The following is a 15,976-nucleotide window of genomic DNA, read 5'->3' on the forward strand; positions in this document are numbered from 1 at the left end:
TTAAGACTTGAACTGGTGCTATGATATGGGAGTCAGGTGTTGTAGGCAGGGCTTAACCTGCTGTGCCACAATACTGCCTCAGTATCTGACATTTTTAATCTCTATACTGAGATAGGTTCTTCCTTTCACCAGGTGTTCACTGAAACAGATAATTCTAATGCTAATAACCAAAAACAGTTAACATATGTTCATATTTTAGAAAACTTGAAAAAATATTCAAGAGATGGCAAAAGCAAATAGGATTTAAGATAGCTGCTATAATTATTATTTGATTTTAGTCTTCAAAATCTTTATTTCATGTAAATCGAGATCCGTTGGAAGAAGACCACTTACGAAAAGGAAATATGGGTGCTCCTGTTGTCCTGATTCAAAGAATTTAATCCATTCAAGACTCAGAATAACTAAGATTGTCAAACATATTGAGAATGGAACATGAATCAGTCCCTGGTGCTTCTCATAATGTGAGCACCTCCTTGTGGTGAATGAGAGCCATGAAATACATAGCTTTTGCTTTGTGTAACCAAAGCTATATTCTAGTACGGCATGTCATACAGTGCAGAATCATGCCTACATGTAATTTCCTGCATTCTCTGTGTAGAACCTAACCCCATATAAGATGCAATTCTGTTATAGTTTTGATTAGTTAAAACCCTCACCAAAATCTTAGCAATTATCCTTGTAACTGTTGGTGCAAGGTTCCTATGATCCTAATGTAGATCTGTGTTCCTCACTGACTCTTTGTTGCCTCAAATGTAAAAGCACCTAAGATGTGTCATTTAATTGCAACTGATATGAGATTTTATTAATTAAAAAGCTGAGCCTTTTTCCTGTTACATTTCTGCCACTAATGTGGACATTTTTACTGAATGAGTTCTTGGTGTTCAACAGAAGTTATCGAATAGAGGGATTGTCAGAGACAAATAAGAACTGTGGAGACTGCCATTGTGACACAGTGGGTTAAGCCATGGCCTGTGACACAGATCCTATATGAGTGCCTGTTTGTATCCTGGCTGCTCCACTTTCTTTCCTTTCTTTTAAAATTTTTGTTTATTTTTTTCTCTTATGACAAATTTTCAGACATAGAAAAGTTTGAACAAGCCTATATAGAGCAATCGATCATATAATCAACACCTGGGTTAAATTACTATTTTGCCATATTTGTTTTTAGAAAGCTTTCATTTAATATAAATTTCATAGGTACAGCTTTTGGAGTATAGTAGTTCTTCCCTCAATACCTACCCTCCCACCCCCACTCTTCTCCCACTTCCTCTCCCATCCCATTCTTAATTAGCATTCATTTTTAATTATATACAGAAGACCAACTCTATATTAAGTAAAGATTTCAACAGTTTGCACCCACACAGGCACACAAAGTATAAAGTACTGTTTGAAGACAAGTTTTACCGTTAATTTTCATAGTACAACCCATTAAGCACAGAGGTCCTACATGGGGAGCAAGGGCACAGTGACTCCTCTTGTTGATTTAACTACTGACACTCTTATTTATGACATCTGTGAATACCTGAGGCTCTTGTCATGAGCTTCCAAGGCTATGGAAGCCTTTTGAGTCCATAAACTCCTTCATTATTTAGAAAGGACCATAAGTAAAGCAGAAGTTCTCCCCTCCCTTCACAGAAAGATACCTCCTTATTTGATGCCCCCTTCTTTCCACTGGGATTTCACTCACAGAGGTCTTTTATGTAGGCCACTTCTTGCCAGTGTCTTGGCTTTCCATTCCTGAAATGTTCTCATGGGCTTTTTAGCCAGATCTGAATGCCTTAAGGGCTGATTCTGGGCTGCTCCACTTTCAATGCAGCTCTCAGCTATGGCCTGGGGAGGCAGCAGATGGTCCAGGTACTTGGACCGCAGCCACCCATGTGGGAGACCTGGGTCTCCTATGCGGATACAGGGGCCCAAACACTTGGGCAATCCTCCACTGCTTTCCCAGGCCATAGCAGAGAGCTGGATATGAAGAGGAGCAGCTGGGACTTGAACCAGTGCGCATATGGGATGCTGGTACTGCAGGCGGCAACTTTACCTGCTACACCACAGTGCCAGCTCCCTGGAAGTTTTAAAGTTGTCATGTTGGTTTTTAATCCATTTATAATTCATGTTTGTGCTAGCGTGAGGTAAGGGTTTAATCATTTTCTGTATGAATAACTAACTCATCATTACCAGTTTCTCATTTGAATTTATTTTTCATTTTTATTTGAAAGGCAGAAAAACAGATCTTCCATTTGCTGTTCATTCCTCCAAATACCTGCAGCAGCCAGGGCTGGGCTTGGCCAAAGCCAGGATTTTCCATCCATTGGTTCACTCCCTAAATGGTCGCAGTGGCCAGGGTGGTCTAGGCTAAAGTCAGGAGCCCAAAACTCCATTCAGGTCTTCCACATGGGTGGTAAGGGCCCAAGTATTTGGGCCATCTTCTCCCTTCCTAGGCACATTAGCAGGAAACTGGAATTGGAAGCAGAGCCAGGACTTGAACCCAGTCACTCTGATGTGGGATGTAGGTGTTGCACGCAGCATGTTAATCACTGTGCCATATATTTACCTCCTTTTTTTTTTTTTAAAAAAGCTATTATAAAGACTATTACTTATTTTTATCTGATAGTATATTAGTAAATAGCTTACTTAATAAATAGATACTGTACAGTTTTATAGTGAAATTACATGTATTTTAACATTCAGTCCATTCTCTAATCTTTTACTGTTACAGATATTGCTTCAGTTGATTACCTGATACATACCTTCTACATCTGGAATTTGTGAAATAACTTTCCATGTGTGTGATTGCTAGGAGTTTTGTTTTGATCATCTGTATTGAGATGTAATTTATATGCACTAACACTTATCAATCTTAAGTGTGTTCTTTGAGTTTTGACAAATACAGTCCTGTAAATACTAGTTTAGTTACAAAACAATGCCACCACCCCCAAAAGTTCCCCTGTGTTCCTTTGCACTGATCTACTTCATATTATGCTTTGCCTTTTCTAACATATCCTATAGAATCATGGAGTGTGTGGTTTTTGTGTGTAGCTTCTTTCATTTAGTATATTTTACATTTCAGATGCACATGTGTTGTCTGTACCAGTGATTCTTTATTGTTGAGTACCTTACCATTGGATAGGGATGCCACAGATCTTTTGTTCATTCACCAGTTGATCAGAACATTTGAGTACTTTCCAGGTTTTGACTACTATGACTAAAGTTACTGTGACCATTTATGTAAAACTATTTGTGTAGAAATGTGTATTCACTACTCACTAAATGTCAATCAAATCTCTTGGGGTCTTTTAGAAATTCAGATTCCCAGGCCCCACTGCACTCTGCTAAATCCTGCAGTTTGTGTGTTTGTTTCTTTTTAAAAAAGATTTATTTATTTGAAAGGAGGAGTGACAGATAAAGAGATCATCCATCCTCTGGTTCACTCCTGCAATGACTGGGGCTGGGTCAGGCTGAAGCCAGGTGTTTGAGACTCCACCCTGGTCTCCCACATTGATGTCAGGGACCTAAGCACTTGGATCACCTTCTGCTGCTTTCCCAGGTACTTTAGCAGGAAGCTGGATTAGAAATAGAGCAGCCGGGGGCTGGCGCCGTGGCTCACTTGGTTAATCATCTGCCTATGGCGCCGGAATCCCATATGGGCGCTGGTTCTAGTCCCAGTTGCTCCTCTTCCAGTCCAGCTCTCTGCTGTGGCCCAGGAAGGCAGTGGAGGACGACCCTGGTGCTTGGGCTCCTGCACCCATGTGGGAGACCAGGAAACAGCACCTGGCTCCTGGCTTCGGATCAGCGCAGCACGCTGGCCGTGGCAGCCATTTGGGGGGTGAACCAACAGAAGGAAGACCTTTCTCTCTTGTCTCTTTCTCTCTAACTCTGCCTGTTCAATTAAAAAAAAAAAAAATAGAGCAGCCGGGCCTCCCGTTGCTGCACAGTTTGTGTGTAACAACTCCCCAGATGGTGCTGATGCATGTTGAAGTTTGAGATTCACAGTGCCCTCCCCGGCACATTAGTAGTGGAGCAGTCGGGGCTTAAGCCAGCTCCCACATAGGATGCCAAAGTCGCAGGCGGTGGCTTTACCCGCTACGCCACAGCCCTGGCCCTGAACCATTGTTGTGTTGTTGACTAGCATAATGTCAGATTTATGCTTATTGTTCAGTTAGTAATTGAAAATCTTAATATTTTTAAGATAGTGTTAGCTAGGCTATTCAGAAAGATGTGTACTTTCTGCTTATGAAGAAGAACAATTATTTTAGAAGAGGATGTGAATTGACGTGAGATTGCATAGGACATATTTTGACCCAATAGAAAGTCTTAGCAGTACGTGCTGCCTGAAAACGGAGGGAGGCTTTTAAAAGACACTGTGCAGTCATTGCTTCAGAGAGTTAAGCAGGGCTTGATGTCAGCTAAGGTGAGACTTTCATTTATAATGAAGAGGAGGATGGCAGAGCTATACTTTTTTTTTTTTTTTTTTTTTTTTTTTTTGACAGGCAGAGTTAGAGAGAGAGAGAGACAGAGAGAGAAAGGTCTTCCTTTTTCCATTGGTTCACCCCCCCCCCCAAAATGGCCGCTACGGCCAGTGCGTTGTGGCCGGTGTGCTGTGCCGATCCAAAGCCAGGAGCCAGGTGCTTCTCCTGGTCTCCCATGCGGGTGCAGCGCCCAAGGACCTGGGCCATCCTCCACTGCATTCCTGGGCCACAGCAGAGAGCTGGACTGGAAGAGGAGCAACCAGGAAAGAAACCGGCGCCCGACCGGGACTAGAACCCGGGGTGCCGGCGCAGTAGGTGGAAGATTAGCCTAGTGAGCCACAGCCAGCCCAGATCTATACTTTTAAGTTTCTTTAACAGGCATTGCATTTGGGGTTTCCTTTTATCTCCTCCCTCCCCCCATGACACTTAGACCTAATCTTCATTTATTGATATTTGGTGCTTTTTGGAATTTGGGAGTTCTCCTGCATGTATGGCCTTTGACCTTTCCTGTGAGCTGGTGTGTGCAGTCCCAGTGTGGGATTCTGATTTTCTGGAAATTCTTTTGTTTGTGGTCATTTTAACAAGAGGTCCTCCATGTTCTCAGGAGGAAGTTATTTTTCACTCCTGTTGTAAGAGTTGCTGTCTAAATCTCTCTTGTGCTCCTTTGTGGCATGAACTGAAGGGAGGGAGTTTCTACAGTGGGTTTTAAAATAAGGAACATTTGTACGTTAAACCTTAGATATCTAACAGAAAATTCATTGGCTGCTATAAGAGTAATTTGGCTCTCTATGTCCTTGTCAGAAGGCTGGAACATAGATTTTCATATTGATATGAAATTAATTAGACTTATTTATAAGGGCTTTTCTAATTCTGCTATTTAAACTTTGAACAGAAGTCCCAGATTCTTTTATGAAGAAGTATATTTAAATCAAATTCTTTCTCTAATGTCAGTACATAGTTGATGCTCTGGAAGTGCTGGTTAAGTAAAACCGATTTGCAAAAATTCATTATGGTATTTTTTTTTTCTTGCAGTTAAAAGAGCCAAATTCCAGGGTTCACCAGGTAAGCCCAGCTTTCTGTTATTATGTCCTTTCTCCCCTTTACTTGCCGTGACTTAAAAGAAATCCTCTAAAAATTGTTAATTTCACTTAATTCATTAATTTTTTAAACATTCATTAATCCATTTAACTAGTGATTAAATTGGGGCTGGCGCCGTGGCTCTGCCTGCAGCTCTGGCATCCCACATGGGCGCCAGATTCTAGTCCCGGTTGCTCCTCTTCCAGTCCAACTCTCTGCTGTGGCCCGGGAGGGCAGTGGAGGATGGCCCAAGTGCTTGGGTGCCTGCACCTTGCTCCTGGCTTCGGATCAGCATAGCTCTGGCCATAGTGGCCATTTGGGGATGAAACATTGGAGGGAAAACCTTTGTCTCTCTCACTGTCTAACTCTGTCAAATAAATAAAAAATAAAAATAAAAAAATTAGTGATTAAATTAAATCATTAATTTACTAAATTATGAAATTACTAATTAAAATTGTTGTAAAACATTAAAGAAGTTTGTATCTATTATCTCTAGTTAAAAGTTAGTCTTCTTGGCCGGCGCCGCATCTCAATAGGCTAATCCTCCGCCTGTGGTGCTGGCACCCCAGGTTCTAGTCCCCCGTTGGGACGCTGGATTCTGTCCCAGTTGCCCCTCTTCCAGTCCAGCGCTCTGGTGTGGCCTGGGAGTGCAGTAGAGGATGGCCCAGGTCCTTGGGCCCTGCACCCGCATGGGAGACCAGGAGGAAGCACCTGGCACCTGGCTTCAGATCATCGCAGTGCGCCGGCTGCAACGCGGCCACCTGGGGGGGGTGAATCAACGGAAAGGAAGACCTTTCTCTCTCTCTCTCTCTCACTGTTAACTCTGCCCGTCAAAAATAAAAAATAAAAAAAAAAACATTAAAAAAAAGTTAGTCTTCTTTCCTCATGGACAACCCAGTTCTACTTCTCAAAAGTAACTTGAACTTCTGATATATTATCGCAGACTCTTTTTGTGTATATGTATGTATACACAAATGGATCATGCTGTGCATACCTTTGTACATCATGCTTTTTTCTCCAACACATCATGAAATCTGTATGTATATCTAATTATTTTTAAAAAGATTTATTTATTTAATTGAGAGGCAGAATTACAGATGGGGGGGAGGGGGAAAGAAAGAGAGAGAGAGGGAGAGAGAGGGAGAGAGAGGTCTTCCATCTGCTGCTTCACTCCCCAAATGGCCCCAATGGCCAGAGCTGGGCCGATCCGAAGCCCAGAGCCAGGAACTCCTTTCCAGTCTCCCATGGGTGTGCAGGGGCCCAAGCACTTGGGCCATCTTCTACTGCTTTCCCAGGCCATTAGCGGAGAGCTGGATAAGAAGAAGAGCGGCTGGAACTCTAACTGGCGCCCAAATGGGATGCCAGCGCCGCAGGCGGAAGCTTAATTTACTAATCCACAGTGCCAGCTCCTGTATCTAATGCTTTGAGATACTGTACAAACGTTTGCTGTAGACTTGTTCCCTAGGTCCCTATTTAATCTGTGTTCAGGTTTTTCCATATTTTTGCTATTATAAGTGACGAATGTTTCTGGGCATTTATCATGGCCCAGTTTTGCAGACGTGTGTGCTAGAGTCCAGGAAAAGACTTGCTGGGTCAAAGGTATGTATTTTGAAAAAACTTGAGAGCTACTGCCAAATCCTTCTGAGAGTTTTGACTAGATTATACTGATACCAGTAGTGCATGAGCATTTACTTTCTGTATCAAATGTAAATGTTATGAAACTTTAATCTTTTCCCATCTGAAGATGAAAAATGGCACCTGCTTATTTTAATACGCATGTCCTTAATTGTGAATATCAAGTTACAAAGACTTATTCTGGTTACAGCTGAGGAAAGGGGGAGGGGGCTGGTGGGGTTACTGGCAAAATGTGAACATGCCTGGGACCCAGGAAAACCTGAAAAACCGGACTTGGTGCAGCAGGAAGTACAGCTGTTTCTGAGCCTATTTCTCTCTTTACAGGTTCTGTGTTAGGGCTTCTTTCTCCGAATCTGCTTTCTCTCCCAGCTGGCTTTTTATATTTACCCATCTTATACAGGTCCATCTGACAGCTACTCCCGTGGAGTTTATTTTCCTGGCCTTCCAGTTTTAGCACCTCCAATTGTCATTTTTCCTCCCTCTCTCTACCCCTTATTTAAAATCCGTTGAGAGGGAATCACATTGGTCTTGGCTTTTGACCAGCCCTTGGATTGGCCGCTTTTGATTGTGTGTATACCTGGTCTTGTCACTTGTGTACACTTGGTCATGGGGAAGTGGAGTCCAAGATCATGGGCTATACAGAATAGCTCAGTATATGCAGTGCTGCTGCTGGATATGGATGGGGATTCCTCTCATATGAATGGGCTTTTATCTTCATAGGTATTTAGTGTAATTATTTGCTTGCCATATTGATAAGGATAAAATACATAATTTCTAATGATACTTAAAAGGAAGATTTGCCTTCTGTTAGAAATATGACAGGGTACATTTTCCCATATCTTCTAATTTTAAACAATATTTTCCAATTTTGTGAGTCAATGATGGTTTGCTGTTTTTTCATTTTATAAAACTATGGTTAATTTGTTACATAGGAAAGCAAACCCTAAAATTAGTGCCCTTAATAATGGCTGAGGCAACTGTAGAAGAGTGAGTGCAAAATATGCTGTGTTAAGCAACAAGTCAGACTTCCAAGCTTTGGTTTCCAGGTTATTGCCTTTACTTAGTACTCCCTTTATACTCTAAGGTTAGAGAGTTTCTTTTTCTGTACTCTCTGATGGTGTTTCTTTTTAATGTAACTTGTACTGTGAGCCAAATGAGCTAGATGAAACTTGAAATCCACTTCCTTGTTGTGGATTTCTCCTCAGTTCTTTTCCCTGTCAACAGTTCTCTTACTATGTCTTATTAGATTTACAAATCTTTCTTATATCATCAATTCATTTTATTTTTCCAAACTGCCTGATGGGCTATAACGTAAGTTTAGTAGGTTATAATTAACATCTTAGTAGATTAAATTAGAATAGGAAACATCAGTATATCACTTTTTAAAAAATATTTATTTATTTATTTGAAAGGCAGCATAATGGAGAGAGAGGGAGAAAGGGAAAGGAAGAGAAAGATAGATACTCTCTATCTGCTAACTTACTCCCCAAATGACTGTAACATCCAGGACTGGGCCAGGCCAAAGCAAGGAGCCAAGAGCTCGATTCTGTTCTCCCATATAGATGACAGCGGTCCAAATACTTAGGCCATCATCTGCTGTCTTTGCAGGGACTTTAACATGAAGCTGGATTGGAAGGGGAACAACCAGGATTTAAACCAGCACTCCAATATGGGATGCCTGCATGGCAAGTGACTGCTTGACCTTTGCCACAAGGCCATCCCTGAGTGTATCAGTTCTTTTTTTTTTTTTTTTTAAAGATTTTATTTATTTATTTGAGAGGTAGAGTTACAGACAGTGAGAGGGAGAAACAGAAATGTCTTCCGTCTGTTGGTTCACTCCTCAAATGGCCACAACGGCCAGAGCTGTGCTAATCTGAAGCCAGGAGCCAGGTGCTTCCTCCCAGTCTTCCACGTGGGTGCAGGGGCACAAGGATTTGGGCCATCTTCTACTGCTTTCCCAGGCCACAGCAGAGAGCTGGATTGGAAGAGGAGCAGCCGAGACCAGAACCAGTGCCCATATGGGATGGCAGCACCACAGGTGGAGGATTAACCTACTGAGCCACAGCGCCGGCCCCATCAGTTTACTCTTGTATTTTGTGAAGCTTTTCAGTGTGTGTGTCTTCTAGGTCATATATAAAATATATTTCCTAAAATTTGGAAGAAGCACCATATTATATCATGATCTTGAAGATAGTGTATAGTTTTATAATATATGCAACTCTATGGTGCCTCAAGTGAAGCTATATTGTACAATATATGGCTTCATTTTTTTCTTCTACATGTAATAGTTTAATTTGGGTGTGACATATTCCAAGGGCCATGTGAGAATGGATAACAAACCTGAGTACTATTAATCTTAACTTTTCATTTTTGTCAGATAAATTTAACACGTATGTGACCCTGAAAGTGCAGAATGTGAAGAGCACAACCGTAGCAGTCCGTGGTGACCAACCTTGCTGGGAACAAGATTTCATGTTGTAAGTACTTTGCAGCGGCTGCATGCCTGCTTGTGCTGTAGTCTTTCTAAGGTCATTGTGTTAAAGGAAACAAAGATTTTGTGTATGTCTAAGATTTATAAGATGTACTAACACTGTTAAATATTTTTGAAAACTTCAGTTCAAGGAATAAGTGACGTTTGTGGTAGGTGAGGTACATTTGTAGTTATTTTCTTTCATGCATTCATAATTAAAAGATGAATGATGAGTGTGAGTACCTCATCAGATTTTCTCACTGGTCAGAATCAGAACTTACTACAGTATTCTTAACATGCTGTTGAAACAGCACTTTGATTTTCTTTGGTTCTCAGAAATCTTTTTGAAGGATGTGGCTATGCATGTGAGATCCTGAACTATTGTCTTTGTAGTTAAGTCATTGACTTTAGAGGATGAATGTTTCTGTGCTCATAATACTTTTGCTTTATGGATTAAAATGTCCCATATTCATTTAATTAACTAAAATGAGTAAACCTTGATAAAATTTTGTATGTAATGGCACAAAATTATTTTTTATCTTTTTTAAACATTTATTTAAAACAGTTACAGAGAGGGAGAGAGAGCGAGTGATCTCCAATCCACTGGTTCACTCTCTAAATGGCTGCAAGTGGCCACGTCTGGGCCAGGCTGAAGCCCGGAGCCAGGTGCTTCATTCAGGTCTCCCACCTGGACTTGAGCCATATTCCACTGCTCTCCCTTGGGAGACTGGGTTCTCCCAAGGACTTGGGCCATCTTCCACTGCTCTCCCTTGGGAGACTGGGTTCTCCCAAGGACTTGAGCCATCTTCCACTGCTCTCCCTTGGGAGACTGGGTTCTCCCAAGGACTTGAGCCATCTTCCACTGCTCTCCCTTGGGAGACTGGGTTCTCCCAAGGACTTGGGCCATCTTCCACTGCTCTCCCTTGGGAGACTGGGTTCTCCCAAGGACTTGGGCCATCTTCCACTGCTTTCCTAGGTGCATTAGGATGCTGGTGCTGCAGGCAGTGGCTTTATCTACTATACCACGGTGCTGGCCCCCATGTTTTGATTTTTTTAAAAAAATATTTATTTAGAAGGCAGAGTGATAGAGAAACATGGAGAGACAGAGATCTTCCATCTGCTGGTTTACCCCCAAAATGACTACAACAGCCAGGGCTGCTCCAGGTAGAACCTAGAAGCCTGAAATTCCATCCATACCTCTCACATGGATGGCAGGGGCCCAAGCACTTGGACCTTCATCTGCTGCCTTCCCACATGTGTTGGGGAGCTGGATTGGAAGCAAAGCAGCTGGGACTTGAACTGGTGCTCTGATGTGGGATGCTGGCTTTACCTGTGGTGGCTTAGCCCACTGCACCACGACACTGGTGCCAGTATGTTTTGATTTTAAGTTATAGCTTTAGAAACTTGATATTCCCCATTTCCCCCTTAAATTTCAGTGTTCTTTCTCTGCAGAAAATGGGAGAAAAATATAGAATATCACCAGTGCCAGTTTCCTTATCTGTAAAGGTCTGTTTTTCTTCAAGGTTGTACTTGTCCTTTTGGGTGTACGAGGTGGGCGTAAAGAGATCAAAGGAGACCAAGTATTGAAATTGCTGTGGAATTTGAAATTGAAATTACTTTGCAAGTTTTCTAGTGCAGCTCAGAGAAACATAGGGATGATGATTATTTTTGTAGGGAAAGATTCCAGTTCTCTGGGCTTTTAATTTAAGAATATTTCAGGGCCGGCGCCGCGGCTCACTAGGCTAATCCTCCGCCTAGCGGCGCCGGCACACCAAGTTCTAGTCCCGGTCGGGGCGCTGGATTCTCTCCCGGTTGCCCCTCTTCCAGGACAGCTCTCTGCTGTGGCCAGGGAGTGCAGTGGAGGATGGCCCAAGTACTTGGGCCCTGCACCCCATGGGAGACCAGGATAAGTACCTGGCTCCTGCCATCAGATCAGCGTGGTGCGCCTGCCACAGCACGCCGGCCGCGGCGGCCATTGGAGGGTGAACCAACGGCAAAGGAAGACCTTTCTTTCTGTCTCTCTCTCTCACTGTCCACTCTGCCTGTCAAAAAAAAAAAAAATTTCAGAAAATTTGTGGAAAATAGAAATAAAAGATGAATTTATTTTTGTTTGCAGGTTCTTTAAAAAGTCAATGGAAATGAATATTATGAAAAAAATGGGTTTTCAAAATTTTTGCACCAAAGTAAGCTTATCTTTTAATTTCATTTTAAATGAACTTTTTCAAGTACCTCATAAATTGCTGCTTATCATACCATTTAGGAAGGTTTAGTATAATGGTTAAAGGTAGGATTATGGGGGCATAGGTTAAGACAGTGACAGAAAGTTAGAAAAAAATGTGTAGAAGATGTTGAGGAAGTTGAACCTAAAGATCTGCTTGCATGATTGTGTGAGTGATATGTCACTCACAAGGACAGAGTTAATGGGAGATCAATTATGGACAAGCTTATATTTGGGATTCTTACAGGGCAGGTAATAGGAGAGTTAGAAAAAGCAGTTAGAAATCTGGAACTGGCACTCAGGGAAGAAGTCAGTTGAAGCTATAGGTGGAGATGAGAAAGTTTAGAGAGAGATTGTATATGGTGAGAAAAGCTACTGGGGTAGAGCCTAAAGAGCACTAGCATTTAAAGAGGGGGACAAAGGAGTGAGGGGAGAGGTAGAAGGAGAGCCAGGTGGTGTCATGGAAACCAAAGCAGAACTGAAGCTTCAAAAAGAAGCAGACTGGGAACGGGCATTTGGTGCAATGGTGAAAACACCACTTGTGATGCCTTCGCATGTCAGAGTGCCTGGTTCAAGTCCTGGCTCCTCCGTTTCTGGTCCAGCTCCCTGTTAATTTACACCCTGGGAAGTAGCACTGATGGCTGAAGTACTTGGGTCCCTGCCCCTCAACATGGAAGAACAGATGGAGTTCCAAGCTACTGGCTTTAGCCTGACTCAGTCATGGCTGTTGTGGACATTTGAGGAGTGAACCAGAGAATGGAAGATTGCTTCCCATACTTCTTTTTAAGTTTTACCATATACCTAGCACTTTGGGGTAGACACATAATATAGGACCCAATTCTTTTCTCCAAAAACTTGTAAGCTAGTTGGATGGCTACTCGAAGCTACAAGGTAGGTGACTAACTCAGCCACATTACCACGTGGTTCCAGCTCTGGTGTATAAACCTTGAGATCCTGCTCCCCTCTGACTTCCAGCTAGGTCTAATGATTACTTCCTATACAGCTTTCTGCAGCATGTGAAACGCTGTGATCTGCTGCCTCCCATCCCTACAGCTAGCTTTATTCTTATGTGTTTATTTTCCTATGTCCTATAACACTTCCTTTTCAACCCTTCTGTGATATGCCTGAATTTTCTTCCCTGTCTCCCACATTGAGATGTGTGAATTTTTCCCCTTTTCCCTTTTCCACATGGGTTTTATTAGCTATTTTCTCTACCTTTCTGTTCTTCTTATTCCTTATTCCTTCTATCCTATCCTTTGTAGACTAGCAACTCCATTACTGGTTGCCTATCTTTCTCCCTGATAGCAGTATTTACTATTCATTTTGGCATTTCTCATACTATTTATCTTTAATATTTCTGTATCTTACTTTCAGGACTAGATTATTCGTTTCTTAAGAGCAAAGGGGGGGGCCAGTGCTATGGCTTAGCAGGTAAAGCCACTGCCTGCAGTGCTGGCATCCCATAAAGGCACAGGTTGTTATAATTGCAATGTAGTTCCCTGCTGGGGCACCTGGGAAAGCAGCAGAGGATGACCCAAGTGCTTGGACCCCTGCACCCACATGGGAGACCTGGAAGATGCTCCTGGATCCTGGCTTTAGATCTGCTGAACTCCAGCCATTGAAGCTCTTTGAGGGGTGAACCAGAAGGATGCAAGATCTCTCTGTCTGTCTGTCTCTGTCTCTCTTTCAGTAACTCTGCCTTTCAAATTAATCTTTTTTTAGAAAAAGGCAAAGCGGACATTTCTACATATTGATGTGAATTTTTCCAGCCCATAGTCTTTTATACACATATGCACTTATACACTTGATTTAGTTAATTAACAGAGAAGAAACTTTACCAGGGCCCTGGGGATGAGTTATAAAAAGACCTGTCAGCTTCTGCATAATTGAGCCTGCTAAGCAAATGTACCTGAAATGAGAGACTTCTTATAGAAAATAACCTCATTGTTTGGGCCTCACTCCCCAGAGAGTTCTTTGAGAAATAGACTTTCATCTTCTCTTTTTCTTTTGCAACTCTTTTTATTTGACTGTATATTAAAATTTTTATTCATTTGAAAAACAGAGAAATGAGAGAAAGAGAGAGAGAGAGAGTGAGAGAGATCTGTCTGCTGATTCACTTCCCAAATCCAGGACAAAGCCAGGAGCCAGAATTTGAAATGGGTCACCCACAAGAGAGATAGGGACTCAAATTCTTGAGCCACTATTTGCTGCCTTCCAGGGTGTGTATTAGCAAGAAGCTGGAAAGTGGGACTGAAATCTTAAAAAAAAAAAAAAAAAAAAAAAGAGGGGGGGGGCAGCATTGTGACATAGGGTGTTAAACTGCTGGTTCGAGTCAAGGCTGGTCCACATTTTTTTTTTTTTTTTTTTTTAAGATTTATTTATCTGAAAGAGCTTTAGAGAGGCAGAGGCAGAGAGAAGCCTTCCATCCGCTGGTTCACTCCCCAAATGATCTCAATGGCTGGAACTCAGCTGAGCTGAAGCCAGAAGCCAGGAGCTTTTTCCAGGTCTCCCACGTGGGTGCAGGGGCCCAAGGACTTGGGCCGTCTTCCACTGATTTCCGAGGCCATGGGAGCAAGCTGGATTGGAATTGGAGCCACGAGGACTCAAACCGGTGCCTATGTGGGATGTTGGCACTGCAGATGTGACTTTACCCACAGTGCCACAGTGCTGGCCCCTGCTGCTCCACTTCTGATCCAGCTTTCTCCTAATGCCCCTGGGAAAGCAGCAGAAAGTGGTCTAGGTGCTTGGGTCTCTGCCACCCACATGGGAGACCCAGATAGAATTCCTGGTTTCTAGCTTCAGCCTGGCCCAGCCCTGGGTGGCATCTGGGGAGTGAAACAGCAGATAGAAGATCTCTGTCTCTCCTCTCTCTCTGTAACTCTGCCTTTTGGATAAATAAGTCTTTTAAAAAAAAGACAAAAACAAAAAACGGAGAGCTGAGATTGGATCCCAGACACCCCAGATCTGGGCATCCCAAGTGGTCACTTAACCTTCTATGCCACATGCTCACCCAAGATTTTCTTCATGTTTACAAGTCAAAAATTTTTTTTAAAGATTTATTTATTTATTTGAAAGGCAGAGTTACAGAGAAGGAGAGGCAGAGGCAGAGGGAGTCTATGGGCTGGTTGGCTCCCCAAATGTTTGCAACAGCCAGAGCTGGGCTGGACTGAAGTTAGGAGCCAGGAGCTTCATCCAGGTCTCCTATGTGGGTAGCAAGAGCCCAAGCACTTGGGCCATCTTTCATTGCTTTCCCAGGTGCATTAGTAGGGAGCTGGATCAGAAGTGGAGCAACTAGGATTCCAACCAGCACCCATGTGGGAAACCAGCACTGCAGGCACCAGCTTAATCTGCTAAGCCACAGCACCAGCCCCTCAAGTCAAACTATTAATGACCTCTGGTGTTCTTTAATCTGTTGGCTTGAGATGCTATTTAGGAGTTACTTTGGAAATATTTTTTATGTATCCCCAAGCAATTTTTCTTTTCCCAAATTAAATGAAAGATACATCAGATAGATTTATGAGGTCCTACATATATTTTACAAGACTGATTAATTACCCGAATGAAACTATGAGTTTGTTGGTGCCAGTGCTGTGGCATAGTGGGTAAAGCTGCTACCTGCAGCACCGGCATCCCATATGGGCGCTGGTTCGAGACCCCAGCTGCTCCACTTCTGATCCAGAGCTCTGCTATGGCCTGGGAAAGCAGTAGAGGATGGCCCAAGACTGGCCCCTGCACCCATGTGGGAGACCTGGAGGAAGCTCCTGGCTCCTAGCTTCGGATTGGTGCAGCTCTGGCTGTAATGGCCAGTGGGGAGTGAAACATCAGATGGAAGACCTCTCTTTCTCTTTCTCTTTCTCTTTCTCTTTCTCTTTCTCTTTCTCTTTCTCTTTCTCTTTCGCTCTCGCTCTCGCTCTCGCTCTCGCTCTCGCTCTGCCTCTCCTTCCCTCCTTCTTTCTCTGTTGTAACTTTCAAATAAATAAATAATTTTTTTTAAAGAAACTGAGTTTGTGACAAAGTTGTTTCCCTGCTGTGAACACCTTGGTGTGGCTGGGTTTAGTCATGTACTTTGTGGCTTTAAATAGCTCTGCAGATAGCTTAGAAGTTTTTAGA

At 42.7% G+C, this 15,976-nt stretch overlaps 1 protein-coding gene across 24 annotated transcripts in view; it reads left to right on the top strand.

Moving 5' to 3' along the window:
* The window catches only part of UNC13B (unc-13 homolog B), a 261,972-nt gene that overhangs the window by 64,203 nt on the left and 181,793 nt on the right, over positions 1–15,976 (top strand). For 22 of the 24 annotated variants that reach the window (XM_070053821.1, XM_070053890.1, XM_070053828.1 and 19 more), the window contains 2 exons: positions 5,499–5,528; positions 9,556–9,655. In XM_070053821.1, coding sequence (XP_069909922.1) covers positions 5,499–5,528; positions 9,556–9,655 — 130 coding nt within the window. Of the gene's footprint in view, positions 1–5,498; positions 5,529–7,092; positions 7,143–9,555; positions 9,656–11,764; positions 11,832–15,976 lie in introns of all 24 variants that reach the window. The other 2 variants (XM_070053862.1, XM_070053855.1) reach the window with 2 other exon arrangements.

This window comes from Oryctolagus cuniculus, chromosome 1 (genome assembly GCF_964237555.1).
Source record: "Oryctolagus cuniculus chromosome 1, mOryCun1.1, whole genome shotgun sequence".
Taxonomy (NCBI): Eukaryota; Metazoa; Chordata; class Mammalia; order Lagomorpha; family Leporidae; genus Oryctolagus; species Oryctolagus cuniculus.